General features: G+C 38.6%; 4 protein-coding genes across 5 annotated transcripts in view; 1 reads left to right on the top strand and 3 right to left on the bottom strand.

Moving 5' to 3' along the window:
- Positions 1 to 4417: 4417 nt before the first annotated feature.
- fgfbp1b (fibroblast growth factor binding protein 1b) lies at positions 4418 to 6638 on the bottom strand. Its single transcript, XM_039693257.2, has 2 exons — positions 6522 to 6638; positions 4418 to 6420 (listed from the first exon to the last, which is right to left on the bottom strand). Exon 2 carries the CDS (start codon positions 6409 to 6411, stop codon positions 5788 to 5790), a length of 624 nt encoding a protein of 207 aa, XP_039549191.2. The 5' UTR covers positions 6412 to 6420; positions 6522 to 6638; the 3' UTR covers positions 4418 to 5787.
- A 4728-nt stretch (positions 6639 to 11366) lies between these two features.
- On the bottom strand, positions 11367 to 12165 carry fgfbp2b (fibroblast growth factor binding protein 2b). Its single transcript, XM_039647105.2, has one exon. The coding sequence runs from the start codon at positions 12148 to 12150 to the stop codon at positions 11371 to 11373; it is 780 nt and encodes a 259-aa protein (XP_039503039.2). The 5' UTR covers positions 12151 to 12165; the 3' UTR covers positions 11367 to 11370.
- A 1399-nt stretch (positions 12166 to 13564) lies between these two features.
- Positions 13565 to 22711, top strand: zmynd10 (zinc finger, MYND-type containing 10). The gene is made up of 12 exons (XM_039693371.2): positions 13565 to 13756; positions 14204 to 14312; positions 14456 to 14572; positions 14676 to 14729; positions 14891 to 15043; positions 15335 to 15423; positions 15577 to 15668; positions 17335 to 17507; positions 17811 to 17936; positions 18476 to 18597; positions 21608 to 21733; positions 21902 to 22711. The coding sequence occupies exons 1-12, from the start codon at positions 13671 to 13673 to the stop codon at positions 21999 to 22001; spliced, it is 1347 nt and encodes a 448-aa protein (XP_039549305.1). The 5' UTR covers positions 13565 to 13670; the 3' UTR covers positions 22002 to 22711.
- The window catches only part of prom1b (prominin 1 b), a 40185-nt gene continuing 39037 nt past the window's right edge, over positions 22615 to 23762 (bottom strand). For both annotated transcript variants that reach the window (XM_089132338.1, XM_089132339.1), the window contains one exon: positions 22615 to 23663. The gene's annotated coding sequence lies outside the window, so the exon portion shown is untranslated. The remainder of the gene's footprint in view (positions 23664 to 23762) is intronic.

Below are 23762 nucleotides of genomic sequence, written 5' to 3'. Positions count from 1 at the left end.
TGGCCCTGGTCGCATGATGCAGATGACTTCTCATTTGGGGTTCCAGATGAGGGTGAATTATTGATCACAACATCAGGGGATGGACTAATGCCTTCCGACTCTGAGGGCTCAGTTGGACTCCCCAACTTTAGGTGAGATGGCCCATCCCGAGTTCGATGCTGAGTTGGCAGCCATGCTTGCCCCGGTTCTCCTCGAGCATTATGCTAAAGTGGAATTCCCTCCCTGTCCTATGAGCCTCCGTGGTTGGATCATGATTTGTTTCTGTGCTCCGTCTTAGTTCCTTTCTTCCTGGAAAAGCACAAAGAACTCACAAGTCGTGGAGGGCACTTCTTACTGACCATTCCCACCTTGTAGGCTCTTCCATCCTCACTACCCTCGATGGTGCAGCCTGGGCGTACATGGAGATTCCTCAGGTGGAGTGTGCAATTGTGGTGCATTTATGCCTGTAAAACACGGCCACCTGGTTCAATCGTCCTGGACTTCCATCCAGGGCCTGTAGGTAAATTCGAGGCACAATCTGGCACTGTGCCCAGACTTCTGGAACCCCTGTGTCTCCCATTAAGTTGCACAGTAGGGTCAGTGCCTAGAGAAGCGGCTGTCCACTTTTCTCCTCAAAGTGTACATGGTTTTGTAACCTCTGTTTACAACCAGCTTTGTCCAGAGTTTAGGTACTAACAGCTTGGACAAATGGTCAGGTGTAGTGCTTGCACGGGGAAACCCCCGAGGTGGAAAAGTGTGCCTTTTTATCCCAGAGAGGTTCCCCAGGTTTGGTGAACCCAGGACACCCTTGCACTCATCAGTGGCAATTTTGAGGAATTCCATACCAGGTCCATTACTCCTGATATGCCCCTTTAAAGTGAGCCTTTGTAATCTGGCTAGAACTCCACATTTCGTGGTTCCCTAACAGTGACCCCATTTGATGTATTCTTCCACTGGTTGGTTTCCCTATCTGTCTCCCACGTCAGGTTTTCCCACCACAGGGACATTTCCCTATATAATACTCCCCATCAGGTGATCAGGTTAGTCTTTTCCACATACTAGCCTCCTCCTTCAGGTAGGATGGGGTCTCCCTCGGTGTTCCTTTCTCAGCAGAGAAAAGAGGACACTTCCCAAACTTAAACAACCAGGGCTGCATTTCCCAATAGCATCGTAAGCCTAAGTTGATCGTAGAGGCCATTGGTGGAAATTGTTCTTGGATCAACTTGGGCTTGCAATGCTTTGGGAAATGCAGCCCAGGTGTACTCAGCCATAAATCAGAAGAGGCCGTCTCCCAAGAGATAAAGAGGAACCCTTGTTAGGGAGACCAGAGGTTGTTTTCCCTGGGCGCTGGAAGGTTGCGAGACAGCATAGCTGCACTTATTTTGACATGCAAAAGCCTGCCAGGATCTACACCGCGAGCTCTCGTGACTCAGTTCTGTACTTGTGGCATTTAGTATAGTGACCCCTCATCCAACATCCCTACATCGAACTGAGCTACAGAAAGGGAACATCTCAGTTACTATAATGTAACTTCCATTCCCTGATGGAGGGAACCTTCCTGCCACACCTCTGAACTGCCCAGTGAATTTGCCGGAAATGGTATCGGCTACAAACCTCAATGATTGGATGCACGCCACTCCTTTAAACCCATATGATGGGGGAGTGGCACGCAAATTCCACTCATCAATTCTAACTGGTGTTACATCCTGCCAATAGGCTTATGTAAACAGAGGGAAGACCACGCTGAATTTTTGTATAAAGAAATATATTTATTAAAGATAAAGAATGAACAACGTAAATTAAATAAAGTCAGTAGAGATGTTAGGTTGAGAAAAAAAGTATGCAGCAAGAGATATGAGGTGTTGAGCATAAGGAAACTAAAACGCCAAAATGGTGCGGGAGAGAAGGAGAAGCAACCGTCTTCAACCAGGTGTGGAGAGATGTTTAAAGCCCAAGATCCTGGAAGCAAACATGCGCAACTTGGCACATCTTTGCATCGCTCAACTGTGGGGGAAAAGCAATAAACAGGAAAAAAGCAAAGAGGAGGAGCCCAGCAGGTCCGTGACACTGGCCTTTTCTGAAGTATCAGAGATTTTTGGGGATCCTAAGTGCAACCCCTATCTATTTAAATACAATATATTTCTATTTAAATACATTTTAAAATGTAATTAACTCTTGTAATGGCAAAACTGAACAGCCATTGCTACAGTATTCAGTGTCACATGATCCTTCAGAAATCATCTAACATGCAGATTTGTTTCTCAAGAAACATTTCTTGTTATTAACAATGTAGAGTGCTTTTTTATTGTGGAAAATGTGATACATTTCAGGATTCTCATTTTTTTTTTTTACATAGAATTTTTTTAGTAACATAATAAAAAATATACTTTATTGTCCCCCAGAGGGGAAATTTGTCTTGGGCTACAGTCACTGCGACACACACTTTCGACAAACCACATAGAATATACGCTATAGACAATACAAGTATAGACAATACACTTGACCGTGAAAAAACGATGCCCAACACAGTGAGAATAAAAAGTGTACATTTAGGTAACAGTCATTTGTTACTGTTTAGCATCTTAATAGCGGCTGGCATGAAGGAGTTTTTGTACCTATTTAGCCTGAATTTCGGCATTCTAAATCGTTTACCTGAGGGTAACAATTCTAGTTCCTTATTAAGAATGTGAGTTGGGTCATCCCGAATCTTCAGCCCATTCTCACTCCCAAGGCGTCACCTAACTGACACCTTGGGAAGCATTTGGACATGCTTCAATATCTGACGCTTTAGGCGCCCTTTAGCGTCAGTTAGATGACGCCCTAGGATCGCGTGTACCCCACCCCCACCCCACACCTAAACATAACCGCGTCCTCTAACTGACGCTTTCCTTTAGCGTCAGTTAGATGACGCCGTAGGATCGCGTCATGTAAGTAACGCTAAAGGGCGCCTAAAACGTCAAATATTGAAGCATGGTCAAAGGTGGCGCCTTGGGGTGAGAATGCGTTGGAATCTTATATGCCTCCCTGAGCACAGATTTTTGCACGGTTCTTGGTACAATTCTAAAAGCTGTACTGATCAGACGCCCTAACTTAGATTTAAGCTGAACTGAAAGAATCCCATAACATGCTATACCGTACCACACTCTCTAAAATCATTTTAAAAAACAGAAACAGAAGTTTGCTATTGACACCATAGAATCTTAGCCTTCTTAAAAAGTACATCCTTTGTTGCAACCTGGTGCAAAGATATTCAACATGAATGTGCCAGGTAAGGGAACAATCAATAAAAACACCCAGATATTTATATGACGTACCCTGAAGTATGGGTGAATTGTGAGGGTTAGGTTCACAGATTGATCTTGGGTCAAATATCATCTCCTCTTTTAGTTTTAGTGACATTAACCATTAAATGGTGAGCATCACACCAGTCCACAAACTGTTTTATTTCTGAATGGTATGAGACTCTGTTTTGGTCTTGATACAATAAGCTAAGAATAGCAGTATCATCAGAAAATTTAACAATGTAATTGTGTGGATGTTTACTCACACATTCATTAGTATAAATAGTAAAAAGGACAGGGGAGCTCACACAACCCTGTGGAATTCTTCCTGAATAAAAATAACAATTTAAAAATCTTTCATGTCAATTCTGATCATTTTAATTCATTCTTCCTGAATAAAAATAGTTATTGTTATTTTGAATCTTACAGACCCCAAACATTTGAACAGTAGAGTATATTTTAGTTTCATATCTGTGAGTAGTTTATGAAGTATATCATTGCAACTCCCCTTTTCCTGTCAAGAGGAACCTTGACCTCAATCATGCGACCATGATATTTGAGATAAATATAATACATTCCAATTATATGACAGCACATCAACACGTGTGACAAATCATCATTTGGGGTCAAAGGGGCAAGGGTTTAAGTCTATAATGTGTGTACATTTGTTTTAGAGACAAAGTAAGACGTCATATTGTGCATTCATAATTTGATTCCCTGCCTATGGTTAATATGTGATCTTTAGTGTTCCTTACAGAGGAGATTGCCATAAGATTTAATATCACCATAGAAAACGATACAAACTAAATATTGAAATCAATAAACAATATTACAATAACAACTAAATATTGTAAACTAAATCTATAACTTGCTGATTGATTCTGATTTTAGAAAGAGGCTTTTGGAACATTAAAGGAACATTGTTACATATTAAATACTAAACTGAATCTAACCACCCTATCAATAGCCACTTTAAAACACATACTGTAAGCACATTTCCAATGTCTTAATAAAAGACGTCTTTGCATCAATATATGAATACATGAAAAAGGATTAGAGGTGAAACTGATGAAGGAAACAGAAAACACGTTGGATTTTCATGTTATGGAGACTTTCCATAGACATAATGTTTTTATTATACAAATTTTATATCATATCCCCTAACCTTAACACTACCGCTAAACTCACCCATCACAGAAAACTTTCTGAATTTTTACATTTCAAAAAACATCACTTACTATGATTTATAAGCTCTGTTCCTCATTGTGACCTAAACATGGTCAGATTTCAGATATTACCAAATTTGAGGGGACATTTTCTCCTCATAACATTGGGTAAACCTGAACCACACACTCTCAAACACGCACACACACACACTTTGTGTAGTGCAACAGATGTTGCACACAGACACCTGTTTGGAATGTGTGGTTTGGAACCTTATCTCTTCCGCTGCTCCATGGTCAAAAGTTTATGAGCGTATGAGGAGGGTTTTTGGGGAGCCTGAGAAAAAGAATATTAAAAGCTGACAATATCCTCAGAGGCTTCCCAGTCCCAACAATGCAGAAAGATACTTAAGGTTAAAATTAGGATAAGAGTTGTCTTGTCTCCTTTTAGTCTCATCACATGCTTTACATTTCTCACACATGTAAAGTTTGTGTGAAATTTTCCAAATAAAAAAATCCCTTTTGTTATTTTTGTTAATCAATTCTGCCTCAAAACTTTCAAGCTTCAAGCTTGTATAGTAATAAAACATCCCGTGGCCATATCAACACAGATAAATATAAAATATTTATTTAGCATAAATACAGTTACAATGCAATAGATTGGGTGGCATGAAGTAGAATGTAGAAAATAATGTACATTTGCTCAAAGAGTGTACCCTATTTGGATATAAGTACAAGATGGTGATGAAGCATGATTCAAATCATTATTATAAAAGTACAAAATCATGTTATGGTCCTTGCTCCTTGTTAAAATGCAAATTAGTGGAACAATATAAAAATGATTTATGATAATCATTAAATTAATTCCAGAAACAAAATTCCACTTGGGGCCTTTTGCCTCAAGAGTCTACATATTTCACTTCTAAACAAAAAGTTTTCTTCGCAACAAATTTACTTTGCCTAAATCCCCCCTTTAACTCCCTTTTAATAAATAGGCCTATAAAAACTTAATATCTAACATAATATAAATAGCCTACACGCATCATTGTTGAGCCGTTTAGACATCTCAACATAAAAAACAGCAACGACATTTCAGATATTACAATATATACGGCACAGATATTATATACGGCACAGATTAGACTCATATGGCTCAAGGCAAAAACTATAAGTTATGGAAGCGTCCTACACCAGGGGGCATATTGACCCACATGCCCCATTGTCGCGGTCATTGACACAGTACTATAATGCATTTATCCGTTTACAATAAAAAATAAATGTTTTACATCTTTAAAAAAAAAAAACAAACTTGAATATCAATTGTATACAAAAGTTCAAACAAGCGTCAATAAAAGCGCGCGCTCTCAACAGTCTCCACTCTGGATCATAGTAAAGAGAAATTTACAGAGATTTCCCCAGGAATCTCCGCACTTCTCTTTGGCGATCTCACTGTGGTCAATGCGCTCCGTGCATTGGCGCTTATTGTCCGCAAGCGTTGTGTTCGTTGTTATCGGTGTCTTCCCTGTCTTATGCGGTTTTGCTTGTGACGTTCTGGTGAGTTTGAAATGCGCATCCAGTGGCGCGCGCTTACACATGCCCGCCCGGATCAATGCGCGAAAATCCGCGCAAAGATTCTTCTGCTTTTTAATTGATCTGGCGATCTGTCTCCAGTAGCCATCGGGATTAGATCCATATTCGGTGCATGCAGCAGGCTTGGCAGTGTAATTACAGGTGAATCCATCACTGTTTCCAGGTCTACATGTAACAGTCATGGTGTAGCTGTCCTCTCCAAGCGCCAACCACGAACACCGCGCCTTGTCCTTTGTAAATTTTCCTTTGAGAACTGCAATGTTATCATCACCTCGACTCTCCTGTCTCAAACGTTTCTCTTTCGCTCCCCTAATGCAATCAGCAGTGAAGATGAGTTGTGAAAGACACGCGAAGAACAGCAGGAGCGCGAGAGTCCCACGAAGAGATATGTCCTTCATTTCCACGACCTAAGAAATATTACTTATGAGATTAAATACAGTAACGTAATTTATTTAATTTATAGTAAATAGATTTAAATTAATTTACATCAAAAAGTTAATTATCTTACCAATAACAATTAAGAGGACAGACGGGTGATGAGGTTCACTGACACGGACTACGTCAAGATGAGCTTACGCGTGGTATTTATATGTAGTGACACACCCACATACTACAGGACAATCAGATTCTCTCAAGCACGAGAAATGCCCTTTCTTGTGTTCCTGCACACATGCATGGGTCCATTGCTTGCGTCATTCATATTTTTGCATTTGTAGAGGGGGCTGAGCTAGAAAATAGGGATTACGTAGCTGTTATGTCCTCGGGCCTGCGTTTATATGGCTATATTATGAAATGAAAGAATGCATTGGTTCATGTAAAACACAGGGCATCCAAGACCCAAGCCTGTTCCTGAATTGCACATGCTATATTGGGCTGATGAATGTACTAAAATTAGGCCAAAGACACAATCACAGAGACCCCTCACCCCCATCACATGAGTGCACACTAACAATTACCCGGTCTCACCCCAAGACGTCATATAACTGACGTTTTGGGACGTCTTTTGACCATACGTCAATATTCGCCTTTTTAGGGCCCCCTCAAACGTCGGTAGATGAGGTTATGGGATCCTAACTCTACCCCATACCTAAACTTAACCCTAAACCTAACCCGTCACCTAACTGACGTTAAAGGTAAAGCGTCAGTTGTATGACGGCCCGGGATCGCCATCTACCGACGTTTAAGGGGGCCCTAAAAAGGCGGATATTGACGTATGGTCAAAATACGTCCCAAAACGTCAGTTATATGACGTTTTGGGATGAGACTGTGTTACAATTAATGACCCAACAAAACATGTTTACATACCAGAACAGCATATGACCGCATAATGCTACAGCATAATGCTTCTGTCTCAGTCTCTGTCAAATGAAAGTGCTTTACAGGGATTAACTGTACATTCATATTGCATTTTCATCTTGTTTGAACACAGTTTGTGTTGTATTAGTGCAACAACAGCAATGCAAAGACTCTCTTTGTCTTCTTGTCTTCTCTGTTGTGCATCTAAGAACTCGTGGAATGTTGACTGGAGTTTAATGAATGGAGGCCACTTTTGAGGGACAGAGGAACAGAAATAGGTTACAGAGAGACAAAAAGCAGGGCCAAAAGTATTTGTATTGTATTGTATTTCCATACCCTTGAGTCTTTACATTTAGTCTTCTTTGCACTTGTTTACACCAGGTTATTATCATTAACTAAAACTCATTAATTAAAATATTTTAGTTACATTAAAAGAAATGAACAAATATATACTTTTTTTCAGTTAGTTTACAAGGCATCATTTCTATTTTCATTAAGTTGAAGTACTAAAAAAGTACAAATAATTATTTTTTGGAGTTGCTTGAGTTATGAACAATGAGTCATGAAAGTCCAGTTTCCTTGTGCATCTTCATTACTTATTTACCAAAGGATCAAAAGAAGAAATTTTACAACCAAGGAATATTTCTTTGTTGTTAGAGATCAGTGTTGGTTATCAGTAAATGTAATGATGATGATCACACACACACACACACACACACACACACACACACACACACACGCACATTTATAAAGTATGTGTCAGTGAACTAGAGTAATGGTTTCACCTTTACATGACATCACAAAATTGCTTATTGATTCGGTGACCATTATTCTACTGTAATCCATTTGAAGGGAATGGGCTGTGTTGAGTAGTTAAGAAAGAGTATAAGATAAGGTGTATATACGGTGGTTAAAGTGGGATTTGGCAGGTGGGGGAACCCTCAAATTTTGTGTAGGTGCAACTGGGAAAAATGACTCACCGTTTGACAACATATTGAGTATCGTGGTATTGCAATACTTTTTTTGGGTCAAGAGTGTCACTGTGGCACCAAGTATTTACTTGATATTTTAATGGTTATATTTTGGCCTATCTACACTGATATGATGATGATACTATGTTAAAATTGCTTAACACTGCGACAAAAATTGAGCCCTGGCACTGTAGTCACGCCAGCCCACATTATCATCAACACGCCCCACCCACAGACATGTGCATTAAAATGTGAGATATATAGGGGGGTTCCGATGCATGCCCCCCCCCCCCCCCCCCCCAAGAAAATTTAGATTTCTCTGACCTACATATGTGCAATTTAAGACTTTTGAAGCCCTTTCCAAGACTTTCCAAAACAGATGCGCTGCGCTGTTTTGCTCTCTCTTTCTCGCACATATTATTCAAATCATTTGACACGATAGTAAAAGGTTGGAAGACCGCAGTTTCACGTGGAGCATTTGGAGATTTTTAGAGATCAGAGACTCAATGAACAACATCTCAACATGATTTCGACGATATGGGAAAATAAAAGCCTGGGCTATTATTTTAAGTTTACGGTATTCGTTTTGGTCATATTACACTTTTTGTTAGTTTGAATTAATTTGACAGACAGCATTCGCTGATGCTGATCAAGCTAGCGGTATTCAGAGCTGCCAACTCTCACAAATTCACCGTGAGACACACACAATTAACACTTATCAAGCAGGTTAGTTAAGCTCTCAGATTCTGTCAATTTTATTACGCAATTCAAACAATAAATACTGTTTTGGTGCTTGTACATGTTACACCACAGATCCCTAGCGCACGTGAACCGATCATCTCTACTAGCTAATAGTAAAAGAAAATGAACACTGTTGAAAGATTCAGTTTGCTACAACTTACCAAAATGCATTCTTCATGCATACTGTTGACCAATCATTTTTTTGAACTCTTCCCTGAACTGAAATGTAGTAGTGGGCTGTATTTCCACATGAATGACATCAGGTTCAAGTACACACACAAGCCAGCGCGACTTACTCGAGTACTGCAGTTTGGCTGGTGGTAATGTTGCCCGCCCGCATACCGCCTCCCATGGCCGAAACTGGTATTACGACACCTGCCGGGCCGGGGCTAGTAATTTAGCATGCTAATTTAGCTTTATATCTCAGCAGCAATATAACTTGTCAGTTTTTTAATGACATCATTGCACTTATTTCTTCTCATTCTTTTAATGCGTGTAGCTAATTTTTTGGATATTTTTACCTCAATTATTACATATGGCACCTTTAAAACCATGTCAGTGGGCGTTAGTGGGAACTCTCTCATCATCTTCAATTTTCTTTTTGTCTCAGTCTCCCCATATCCTGGCCTATGTCTTCCCATCCTAGCTGAACTTTGACTGACAGTCTTTTCATTTTCGTCTGTGTCAGTGAAGAAAGTGAACATAAGCTTAAATGACAATTATATGTTTTATGAATCATTATCTTAAACAAGTTAATTTACTCAAGAATTGCCACCTTCTATAAGCTTTGGAAATTGAAAAGTCATTTTAAATAATACAAATTATAGGCCACGTTTAACGCAGTTGGTGGAGTTGGCAGAAGTTCCCTCATGCGCTGTGGGCCCACTTTAACCCCTGTGTGTGTACCCATGTTATTTATGGTGTATGTGTACATAGATTTTTTTTTTTTTTTTTTTTGCAAGCAACAGTTAAATAAATTGCTAATATTTTATAGTACAGTTGTTTCACAGAGCCTGGTTCTTTTTGGAGGCCTTTTAAAAGCGTTACATTTTTCCCAGACTGCTGCCTTTGATAACACAGTTCAGGATAGTCCATAATTAAAGGTTTATGACAGTGACTGTGAGTGTGAGTGGAATTGGCCGGTCAGCATTCTCATGATCTTCAATATTCTGGTTGACCGAGCAACTGCAATCAGATGAATGGCAATGCAAACCGATTGCTTTACTTCCATGAAACAACTAATAATCAGTCACATGGGTTTTGTAAGTAGTGTTTATAAGTCTTTTAAATGTAACAGTGCCCCCTAGTGTTATTTATATGCTACGACATGTCCGGTGAAACAAAAATCATTGCTTTGAAACTTTCTCAACTCCTGTTTTTGTGTTCCAGAAAATTCAAATCTTTTTTAAGAACTATTGATTTTCTTTTTTTTTTTATTTGTTAATAAATAATAATTTATTTGGAAATTGTCTACCTATTTGTTGCATGAGATTACTGAGTCTATATTTTATCATAAATAATGTTATTTTAGGTTATTTTAGTGAACATGCTGTTCACTCTTAAAAGCAAAGGAATTAAACACTACCTAAAATAAAAAAAAAATTCCTAAGGGAAGAACATTTTAATAATCTAAAGAACATTTTTGTGCAATGAAAAGGTTCCAATTCCAATTCTTCATTTAACCATATTGTAGATGTCTAATAAAGAACCATTTATTTAGTGTATTGCAAAATGTGCCCAGATAAGCAACCAAATAAAAAAAAGTAACATTGATTTTCTTCCAACGCGTTCTCACCCCAACAGAGAATTTAGAAATGTGTTTTTATTAAACATCCATTTTACAAATTTCTTTTCTTCATTCTTTTTCGCAATGAGCATGCACATTGACTCGCATAGAAAAACAAACATTAGCACACAAGTGTAGTCATAATTACATTATTTCATACACACACAAACACGCACACACATACACGGGTCCCTGCGAAAAACTTGGCCGGTGGTCACGCAATCTGAAAGTCTCTGACACTGTTAACCTACAGAGAGCAGAAAATGAGGGATTAGTACTGTAGATGAAAATATAAACAAAAATTAATACAAATAATTTTCAATGGGGTTATTTTGCATAAATATGTTGTTCAAATTCGTTAGAAAGGCACCAGGTACAATAAAAGCAAAGTATAGTCCGCAAGCCAAAGTTAACGATGCAGGACTTTGTTTTACATAAAATGCACTTTGTGCATCACTGATATACAGTTAGTATAACTTTATTTAGATTTTCTGCATGCAATCCTACAAGCATCAACAAGTTATGCACAATAAAACAAGGTGCTTACCAAAGGTGGTGATTAATTAATTCTGAAACCAGCTAATGAAGTATGCGCAGACTCCCTGGATACTTTTCCAGCAGTATTCCTCAGCCATCTTGGCTGCTTGACTCTCCTCTGCCACAGTGGGTCTCGCTGTGATGGTTTTTGCAGGTTTACGTGTATTAACAGGCTTTAAAAAAACAGGCTTGATATGTTCAATGTCTGGTTTGGCTGGTTTCTGTTTTTTAGGCTGCTGCTTGTGGCTGGGAGGTTTGGTAGGGGTGATGCTGGTCTTGACCTGCTGCTGTTGCTTTTGCTGGTTCTTAGAAGCCTGGGTAGGTTTTGGAACAGAGATTTTGGGCCATGAGGCATTGAACACCATTTGGACCTCATCAGAAGCAGAGCGGCACATCTGTGGCTTGTAGACCCGTGGTCCCTGGCAGGCGTTGTGGAGCTTCCTCATTTCCCACATGATCTGAGTGAAAAAGTGCCGAGGGTTGTTGTTGTATGATCTGCAGAGGTTAGGCTTGCCCAAGAAATCGCACCAGTATGATTTGCCCTTGCTCTTGCAGGAGACACGCAGCTTGGTTGAGTTGGTCTTGCCAGAGATCACCATGGTGCAGGTATCTTTAGCTTTGGTGTTGAAACGAATGGGCTCATCCCAGATGCTTCCTCTCCGCTGCGGCTGTTGCTGCTGTTGGCTGTGTTGGGCGTTTTCGACGTGGTTAAGGCTGTTCCCCTGGGTACTGCTGTTCTGAGCCTGTGCATTGATGGCCCATATGAAGCAGACCAGAAGGAGAGCAACTCTGCATATGGCTTTCATGATTGAAGTGTAGAAGGGACTGAGCAGAAGGTGCGATGCTTGCTTTATAAATACAAGTCCTACAAAGGGGTCTTTGAGCAGGGCAGAGTGCACACATCCATCAAGACTGGGGGGCCTCTCCAGTCTCCAGTCTGTTGCTGCCTGAAAGAACTAATTGTAGAACTAAATGTACTCTATGTGGGATCAGTGTGTAAGTGGTTTCAAGAGTGTAATATATTGCCTGTAATATAATAAATGCGTAGTTACTGTCTTGTACAGTATTTGCAAACCGACTTCACTAATTATTTTACAAGGTGGCAAATTCCTATGATTTTTTACAATCTGAATCATATGAAAGTAACATTTTTTGAAAATGTTAGCCTGAAGGTCCAACCTTACGCATAACCCTGTCGGGTGTAAGCAGGCCATATGAAAACATACAAATGAGATCACACGATTTAGCCAAGAATTTGACAAAATATAAGATAATTATGAATTGCCATGAGACTGTGTAGATATTTGTGTGTTTTAGAATGGTTTTGTGGATTGGTTTCTTCTCTGAGTGTGTGTTGATGGTTTGAGGGAGGGACATGGGTGTGGTTAGACTCATGGAACCTTCATGGTCTTCATTATAAAATCCTACATGCTAACATAAGTGGCCTATTGACTATTGATGTGAAAGACATTTTAGTTTCACAAGAAGAGACAAGGAGAGTAATTCACCTGGAACACATTTATGTTATGTCAATGTAGTGTTTGTTTTACGTGACATACATGTAGCTACTAGAGCCTACTAGTGTGATTTATAAGGAGTCATAGGATTTTTTTATTTTTAAACAAAGACAGTCAATGAAAATGGCTGTGTACTTTTAGCTACCAGAGATCAGCAATATACATTTGACATTACAAGGCAAATGCATTTGAGTAGTTTTCGACACTTCAAATCAACTTATTAAACAAACAAATTAAGCCAGATGTCTTTTCTGTCTACCAGAGTTATACTTTTGTAGGAATTATACTTTATATAAACCAAAAAAAAAAAAAAATGTTTTTGACAAAATGCCAGTCAAGTAAATTATGTTCACCTCGTTGAATATTCATTCTTTGTATAACAGAAAATCACGCATATTTCAGGATCTGAGAGAAATAAAATTCTGATCAGTGATGGTGAATGACTTAACTGGATTAAAGAGGACACCGCACGCAGCATTCAATGCAATCGAAACATGCTAAATAAAACTATAGGAGTTGGGCCTAAGAATAAAAAAAAAACTAACAATAAAGAAAAGGGTTTTTGTATAATTCCTAAATGTTTATAGTCTACAATCGTCTAATCTAATTTTCCTTTGAATTATCATGTCTTTCAAAAAACCATCCAGCATATTAAACTCCGCCACTTCCGCACTCAGTGTGTACCTGTAACCATAGTGACGAAACGGAAGGTGTTATCCTGGCTGATTGTTGTAATCGAAAGGTTGAGGTTAGTCGAAAAAGTTTAAACCTGCTTGTTTATATTCGACAGCGGAGGACATTAAAAAACGATGGACTCAGTACTTCTATACGGAGAAGCTGAAGGATATATTCAAAGTCTGGAGAAGATGTCACTGCGTGATATCGGAAGCCCAAGGTATGTGAATATCTAATATTAAACAAGACAAACACGTTCGTGTAGCTAGAATAACGTTACCCATGCGCATCGTCTTGTGTGTGTGTGTGTGTGTGTGTGTGTGTGTGTGTGTGTGTGTGTGTGTGTGTGTGTGTGTGTGTGTGTGTGTGTGTGTGTGTGTGTGTGTGCCTATGTGTAACTTAAATTATGGGGACACAATGTCTCCACACAAATTTGGCAAAATCCTTGTCCTGGTGGTGAAATGTTTTGGTCCTCATGACTCATGACTTAAAAGATCTTATGTTTTTTGTTTGTTTGTTTGTTTTTAATGTAAAATTGCAGAACGTTTTCTGTGATTTATTAATGTGGATAGAATATACAGTTTTGTTTAGTATACAAATCATTATGACCATGGAGAGTCACCATGAAAACATGAAACAGTGTGTGTGTGTGTGTGTGTGTGTATAGGTGGTTTCGCCAACATGAATTCATTGAGAAGCTGAATATGCAAGCTATTCTGAATGCCAGTGCCAATCAGGAGGAATTCATAAAAGACCTCTTTGTTTCTCTTGGAAAGGTAGGCCTGGTCATTTTTGTTGGGTAAAGTAGTTTAATGTGCCAATTTCATGTAAAGCACAATTACAAATAGAAATGATAAAATGGACTAACTTAGCCTATTCATTCCAAATATTCATTCCAAATATAAATTACTTTTTCCAGATACCAACACTGATACATGCAATGATACTTACAGAAGTCTGGAAACATAAAGTGTTTCCCATAATTTGCAAACTCCAGGACTTTAATCCAAAGAGCACATTTCTGCTCTATATGGTGGTAAGTGGACTCAACTTGAAATGACCTAGTTTTCAAAACCATGCCAGGCTCTTGTTTAAATACATTTTCTTCTACTCTCTGTGGTATTTCCCCCTAATTTCAGATTCACCATGAAGCTACCACTATAAACCTGCTGGAGACAATTATGTACCACAAGGTAAGCATATATTTACTGAGAAAACAAGTTTTTATATATCTGGATTTGTAATTTCGTAAAAAAAAACATAAAAAATAGATGGCCTAGAAACTTAAGACGACATTATATAATATGGTAGTAATATGAGAATGCATAAATGTTGATGTGTTTTACACGTGTAGGAGTCCAGTGAAGCTGCTGATGATAGTGTACTTGACTTAGTCGATTACTGTCATCGCAAACTCACACTTCTGGCAGGACGTTCTGTCTCTGGAGAGATCCCAACTGAGGACCGAATTACACAGACACAGCTGTTAGACACAGGATCTGTGCAGGTAAAGAACACTTAAGGCCCATTCACACCAAGGACGATAACTATAAAGATATTGTTCACAAAATCCTTCTAAATATAAAAGAATAGCAGAGTTCATACCACGAGAACGGCAATGAGATATGATATCGCTGGAATCACTTTCAGAACCATTTTCTTTCCAGCTGATGAACGATAAAAACAATTACAGCCAATCAGAATCCATCCTGCTTAGCCTGAACATTTAACATTGTGGATGATTAAATTGGAGCGTGCGTGCTTAGAATAAACAGAACTTGTACAATGTTTGTTGCAGGATCTGCAAAGACAAAGTGACTTGTTAGAGTTTGAAATCTCTATCAAGGCTCTGTCAGTACTGTGCTACATCACCGATCACATTGAGAGGTATTACAACTACTGTTTATTTAAAGAGACGCATTTTACTGAAAACAAATGATAAAAAGTATGCAGTTTAGAAACAAATCGGATATAAAATATATTTACAGTTTAAATACATATGTTTGCTAATGTATGCTAAAATTTCCCCTTCTAATGTAGTTTGAGTTTGAGTGTGCTGTCGAGGATGCTGTGCACTCATAATATGCCCTGTGTGCTGGTTCAGTTGGTGGAAAATTGCCCCTGGAACAGAGGTTTGTGTGTTTTAAACATGTATAATCATATATTTATTTTCGTTTTTATTCAAGAACCTCACACAATCAGAATACATAGGAATCAAATTATAGAACACCAGCAATTGAGCTGCACATTTTTCAGGAAAAGTGCTCATAAAGTGGGACAAAATTGAATTGAGAAAAATCATATGCTGTTGCGTTATAGGCTGCAATTACTGTCTGCTTAAAGGGTTAGTTCACCCAAAAATGAAAATTAAGTCATTAATTACTCACCCCCATGCTGTACCAACCCCGTAAGACCATCGTTCATTTTCGGAACACAAATGAAGATATTTTTGATTCAATTTGAGAGCTGGATCACTACCACATAGGCACCCTAAGGGATTGAAACTTGAAAGTCATCGAAGAAAATGTTTAAATATTCCATGTGCCTACAGTGGCTCCAAGTTTATCAAGCGATGAGAATACTTTTTGTGCGGAAAAAAACAACAAAATAATGACTTTTTCGACTATTTCTTCCTTGTAGGCCTGAGACGAGAGTTCAAGAGCTTTCCACAACGCATGCGCGAGAACTGAACAAGGAGTAGAGTTAGATCACAGTTCTCGCGCATGCTTTGTGGAAATCTCTTGAACTCTCATCTCAGGCCCAGAAGGAAGAAAAGGAATAGTCGAATAAAGTCGTTGTTTTTGTTGTTTTTTTCGCACAAAAAGTATTCTCGGCACTTGATAAACTTGTAGTTGAGCCACTGTAGTCACAAGGAATATTCAAACTATTCTTCTATGACTTTCTGGGCCGTCAAGTTTCAATCCCTTAGAGTGCCTATGTGGTAGTGATCCACCTCTCAAATTTAATCAGAAATATCTTAATTTGTGTTGCGAAAATGAACAAACCTCTTACGGGATTGGTACAGCATGGGGGTGAGTAATTAATGACTTAATTTTCATTTTTGGGTGAACTAACCTTTCAAATCTATCCAAACACTTTAATGTATACTGTATATATTTACATTAAAGAGCAATGGCTTTTCTTGTCTAACCTTATTTCTGCCATGGAATAAAAAATAAAAAGGCTATTGTGACTCGCGATTCTGATTTTTTTTTTTTTTACAATTCCAGGTTTATAACTTGAAATTCAAACTTTTTTCTTGCAATTGTAAGTTTAAATCTAGCAATTCAGACTTTATTTCTCGCAATAACAAGGTAATATCTTGCAATTGAGAGGAAAAAAAATTCAGAATTGTGAGCTGAAAGTCACAATTACCTGTTTGTTTTTTTATTCCATTGTTGAAACAAGCTTCCACACCGCTTCCACAGCTTTCCACACAGCAACATTTGTTAAAGGAATAGTTGACCCAAAAAGGAAAATTTTCCCATAATTTACTCACTCTCAAGCCATCCTAGTTCTGAATGACTTTCTTCTTTCAGCCAAACACTTGGTGTTTTATTAAATAAAATTCTGCATTAAATGACATTAAATAGATACACATTTTAGAGATTAAAAAAAACATGGACACTATTCAATTGCAATACAAAGCTGGGAAGGATATTATATAATAGGCTATAACTCCATTTGTGAAAGAAGAAAGTCATTTACACCTAGGATGGCTTGAGGGTGAAATACTATTTTTTAAGGTAGAATTGGTAGGTACAGTTTTTGACAGCATAGTCTTTTTCTTCCATGTAGGTACTCTGGAGAAATACACAGAGGGGAGGTGGAGGCCCGTCCTGCCAGAAGATCAGCTAAAGTTAAATAAACATGACGGCCAGGTGTGGATGGCTTTACTGAACCTGATACTCAAACCAGACTGCCAAAGAAAATATAATTTCAATAGCTTTAACAAAGGACAACTTTTAAAGGTAAGACTTTACATAGTTGGGGAAATATCACTGCTGGCAGAGCCATAATGTTCCTGTTGTGTTTTAAAGATGTATAGAAACATAATATATGCATACTGAGACAATACCAGTTTAATAATATAATTATGAAACACAAAGAAGAAGAGGCAGTTATCCCACTTTTTCCATGCTGAATTATACATTTTCTCTTAGCCTTTTTAAGCTCTTATACCGTCTCTGGATATGTACGTGTTCATTGACACTATATATGTTTTATTTAATGGTTATCTATCTTTATGCTTCTTTATATCCCTCTGTGTGCAGCTTTGTGGGTTTTTGACAGACGTTGTGATAGATCAGTTACCAAACCTACTTGATCTCAAGCAATTCCTCAGTCAACTTGCTGTCACAGATCCAGTGGCCCCCAAAAATGATCTAATCCTGGAACAGGTACTCCAGCAAATGCACACACATATAGATTACAAGATTGGGGTCAGTAATATATATTTTTTTTATTAATTAATTCTTTTATTCAGCAAAGATTCATTAAATTTTTCAAAATTTTTACATTTTTAAGATGTCAATTCTATTTAAAATAAATGCTGTTCTTTTGAACTTTCTATTGTATTTCAAAGAATCCTGAAAAAGATGCAGGGCTGTTCTCAATATGTGTTCTCACGAAATGTTTCTTGACCACCAAATCAGCATATTGGAATATTTTCTGAAGTAATGACTGCTGAATATTCAGCTTTGCTATCAAAGGAATAAAATACATTTTAAATATATAATGGAAACCAGCTATTTTAAATAGTAATTATATGTCACAATATTACTGTTTTTACTTTATTTTCATCAAATAAATGCAGCCTTGGTGAGCATAGCAGCCTTCTTTCAAAAACATTAAAAATCCCGACCCTAACTTTTGAACAGTAGATGGTAACATGTCCATTTAAATTAACAAAAACAAAACATCTTTGTCATTCATTTAGGTGCCAGAGATATGGAATAATATTGTAATGGAGAACAGCAACAAGTGGAAAGCCATAGCTAAATTCCAAGTGACACATGTTTTTAACCCCTCTGAAAGTGAACTAAGAGAACAAGCTAGCAGGTGAGAATTGATGTGTATCTGGAAATTTCTATTGTAAGGGATGAGAAGATGAGGTGCAGTTATAAAAGGTTAGTCTAACAGTATGCGAATATTCTGTATAAATACCAAGTTCTGTCATGAAACTGATGGGTGCTTAATGCAAACTGATGACATTTACATTGTTTACTACACTTATGTGCGTTTGCACATTCTGATTGTTTTCTGTTGCATCTGTAGCCAATTAGCTTGGTGTTCATCATTTCAATATCTGGTTAGTGTTTACTATAGCAGTCTGCAGCATGATTCAGAATTCCCATTCAGTTAGTCACTATGCATTACGTCAATGAATGAAGAATTGGGATCGTGCCTGATCACCTCCGGGTGTTAACATCCATGGCTTAACCTGGCTGAGATGAGGAAAGCCGACAAAATTTGCTTTCTTGACTTCCCCATCTCCCAGGCTAGCCTCTTCAGCGACGCCGTTGAGAACTTTGCCCAGCAGTTCTTGGCGGTACAGAAGCAAATGAAGGCGACAGCCCACATGTTGCCTAGACAGGCCGATGCTGCTTCCACCCATTCACCAGAGGCAGTTCCTACACTTTGCGTTGGAGGGACGGGCATTAGAGATGCGCGGTTGGAGGTTACAGCCACGGACTCCGCGGGGGCGGATGACATGACTAAAAAAAATATTTTAATTAAATTCGGGCGGGTGGCAGGCGGTTGAACCAAATTATGTGGCAAAATACATTTCCTATTAGGCTACAATGAAAATATTGTACAGTAGCCTATCAGATAACAACATGACATCATGACTTTTGCGTAAACATACACGCCACTTTCGAGTCAAGTGGCGTGTTATCTCTACACATTTTGAGCTATCCGCGTGTATGCGTGTATGTCTAACGTCCGACTGATTTCGCGTGTCTGTACACGCCGTCAAATGTCCGCGCGAAACAAAGCAAAATGTAGATCTACATCTAGGGAGCGATCTTTTTTTTTCCTAGGATGGTAAGGGAACAGTCATAAATGCCATTAACCCCAGTGACGGTTAGGTTTAGGGACGGGGTTGAGGTAAGTCATATATTTATATACTGTATACAGTAATAACGTTAAGTCAACGGTGTTCATAAACACGCTGAAAAGCGATTATGCGTCTTGATAGCACGCCAAAAATGGAAATACGAATTGGCGTGTCATACACACGCTACTTCATGAGATCAGTCTGCAGATAAGGTCAGTGTGAAGAGGTTCAGTGTGTGTGGATGGAAGAAAACAGGGTCGGCATGACTGGGACTCACATTTATTCAGAAAAACAAAAAGAAACAAAGCACACAGTAGCGCATTCGCCACCATAAACAAAACACACAATCCAACACTTGCTTCTCAGTTTCGGTTGCAGTAGCCACTTGCGAAGTCCCAGTCTAACTCTCGCTCTCTCATTCCCGCCGGTTATATGCGGCCTCTCCACGCCAACACACAGGTGTTAATCATCTGCACTTGACCTACTTACCGCGCGGCTCCGTCCTTTCTCTCCCGCTACAGACTTCGCAAAATCACACCCCCCTCGCCACAGTCAGGTTTGCCAAAGTGTGTTTAATTTATTTATTATTGTCCCTGCGTGCCGATCGGAGACGGAGTTCACTGCTGATATTCTGAGAGCTTTCTAGTGTCGCTCGCGGCTGTCATCATCAGCGCCTTGTATCGCCCAATCAGCGGATGGCGGGTGGGTGCGGTTTTGAAAATTGGTCAAAAACATTGGGGCTTCAGGTCAACTGGGATAAGAGCAAACTCTCTCCTGTGCAGAGGATCTCTTTTCTCGGTATGGAGTCAGTATGAAGGCTCGTTTCTTTCAAAGGCTGGACTGCCACTGAAAAGATTTCAGGGGCTTTCAGAGGCTCCTGGGGCATATGTCATGCACAATTGGGGTTACGCCACTGGGATTGCTTAATATGAGACTGCTTCAGCACTGATTACACGACTGAGTCCCGAAATTGCATGGCACCATGGTACGGTCCAAGTGATCATCATCAAGACCCCCTCACCACCACCACCCCACCCCAGCTAATTTGGAGGTTATTCGGAACAGCTCAGGTATACCTGTTTGCTCCTCCGGACACGAGCCACTGCCATTTGTTTTATTCTTGACCGATGGGATTCTCGGCACGGATGCACTGGCACACAGCTGGCCCCAGGGCCTATGCAAATATGCTGGAAGTGGAACCTGTTCATTGAATGGTGTTCTTCTCACCAAGAAGACCACCGTAAATGCCCAATCAGAGTCATTCTTTACTTTCTGCAAGAGGGGTTGGAGCGAAGGCTTTCTCCCTCCACCCTTCTCCCTACACTGAAAGTGTATGTTGCCACCATCGCCGCACATCACAATGCAGTAGAAGGTAAGTCTGTGGGAAAACACGACTTGGTCATCAGGTTCCTGAGAGGTGCGAGGAGGTTGAATCCCCCCTTAACTTCGCCGTATTCGCTCTTGGGAACTCTCTGTAGAGAGCACCCTTTGAGCCTTTGCAGTCAGTTGAGATTTAAGATCCTGCAAGTTCTCTGTGCAAAGCCTTATTCTTCTTCCGCCCCAGTTGTGCGGGGGGATCAGTTGGCTTATACGGGGCACTGGAAGGCGCAGTGATTGTGTCATTTTTCTTAGGGATCCTAATTCATCAGTCACTGACATAACGCACAGTGACTGACTGAATGGGAACATCTACTGTAGGTTACCTACTGAATGAGGGAACGGAGACGGTACGTTCTGTCACCACAATTGAATGACCGGGCTCTGCGAAAACTTAGTGAGTGACTCTCTGCACACTTCCTATATACCTGCAGCACGGGGCATGGTTCGTGATGTAAATGTCACTTGCCAATGTACATTGGCTATTTCTGTTTAAACTTCAAGGTGATAGGGCTCTCAGGCGTGATCTCAATTCGCTAGTCACTGACGTTAAAATTGTCATATCCATTTCCATGCTTAAAATCTTTTGAGAGTTGTCATGGTATAACTGTTTCTCTACACCCTTCCAATTAGGTTGTCTCAAACATATAATCTGGATGTGATGGAGAATCTAATCCCAGACAAACCCAAGTGTGGAGCTTGTGGAAGAATGGGTGCAAAACGCTGCTCCCGCTGTCAGGGAGAGTGGTATTGCAACAGGTAAAGCAACACATGTTGGTTTTCTGACAAAATTGATTCAGGTTTTTTTATTTTACTCCATTATGTTACTAATCAATTCTTTACTATACCCTTTCATGTTTTGTCTTTGTCTGTATTTGTTCAGGATTATATGATTGTTAATTCTATTTGTTTGGTATTTCTCTGTAGAGAGTGTCAGGTGAAACACTGGCCCAAGCACAAGCCTGCATGCAAACTCATGGGAGAGACCATACAAAGACTGCAGGAGGAACTGAACATTAGGAGCTGAATTAGAGCACTGCTAAATGAAAAGGATGGTGAGATATAAGAACACATCCACTATGAACAGTCATATTTAATGGACACTAATGGAAAAAGACAAAAAGATACAACAAACTGTTCCTGACAGTCTTCTTTCATTAGCTATTCTATGTTTGTATGTTGTGTTTAAAAAGAGTGAATAGATAGTTCCTGATGAAAGCTTTCATATGTATAAATATTCTTTGTAAATGCATGGTCATAAAACTATTATTTGCACACATTGTTAAATGGATTATATTGATAACTGTTACAATATAACCATTATTCTCACATTTTGTTATTAAATGAACTGAATTAACTGCTAAAATACATTGGAGATCCGATCAGTTTGATACAACATTATTGCATTTGTTGTAAAATCTATTCTTTACCACTTCCAAAGGACATGAGAGAGACGTTAGGGTTTGTGAAAATCAGTAATAGATGTAACAGATTTGGAACTTCACAGTTTAAATTTTATTCACAAACCCTTTTGGAATATAAGAAAAAAATATTTGGTTTGTACCATTGGGCACTATGTAGAAGTGTATGACCACTGGATTCTGTACTGAGAATTTTTAAAAATTAAAAATTGCACACACTGGACATTTAAAACTATCTTCATTATTTTGTTGTGGACACACGACAATATGTAAGACACTCAAAAGAAGAAAACAGAAATACAACAGAAACACAAAATCTTTACTCAGGATTATCTGATCTATAATAGTCATTTGTTTTGGTTATTCTATTTTAAGGTGCCCTTGTTACAGTGTGATTTAGTACTGTATTTAAATATTTTAAGTAAGTAATAATAATTAACAACATGTACTTACTATAGGGTTAAGGTTCAGAGTAGGATTGAGTTTATGGTTAGCTGCATGTAATTATGCATCATTTACTGTTATTATTACTACAGTAAGTACATGCAACGTGTAACAAGGACACAGAAATACACATTTACCTTTGTTTTTAGTTGTGTAGTTGTCTTGTATCAAAAGTACTGACATTTCAAACAAACAGGATCAACCAGTCTTTTAGGACATTGGCTTCCGATAATTTATCTTTATAGACATTGAGTCTTTTCCAGTGCATTTAACATTCTTTTTGCAAATTGTTTTTCTTGTACTAAGAAACAATTCTGAAACTAATACTTGATTCATTCAGTGAACAATAAAATGTAGAAAAAAGTAACTTTCACTAAAGAACAGAAAAGATAACTTGATAAATGAAGTACTTCTGGATGTTTGGTTCAGAAAAACCATTTCATGGTTTCATAATCAAAAACCATCGATAAAATACCACAGTGCACAGACTGATATCACAGACCTTTCTGCCCCTTTAAATCGCCTTAAAATGTTAAAAAGACCTGTACAAAATCTAGATGTACCCACAATTATGTCTAAAGGACATATTTTATAAAATAAGATATTAACAAAATGTATACAAAACTTTCAAAAACGTATTGAAAGTGTAAAAAAAAGAACATCTTGCTGTTTACCATGTACTGTATGATGAATTGTATGTAGAATTTGCTTGAGTATATTCTTCAGTTAAGGTCTGAGTATGTTTTATTGTTAGAAACCGGAATACATATTTTCCCTTTTTTCCTGTCTTCTTTGTCTTCCTCGGAATCTGACAAAGACAATCCCTGACAACAAAAAACAAATATAAATTTAGACTTTAAAAATACATTTAAGCCTTGAAAGCTTGAGATACTGTAACATGCAACAGAATATGATTGTCTTAC

Source organism: Pimephales promelas, chromosome 6, assembly GCF_988280905.1.
Source record: "Pimephales promelas chromosome 6, fPimPro1.hap1.1, whole genome shotgun sequence".
Lineage (NCBI taxonomy): Eukaryota > Metazoa > Chordata > Actinopteri > Cypriniformes > Leuciscidae > Pimephales > Pimephales promelas.
Note: the sequence above shows the minus strand (reverse complement) of the source record. Positions and strands in the feature narration are given on the sequence as shown.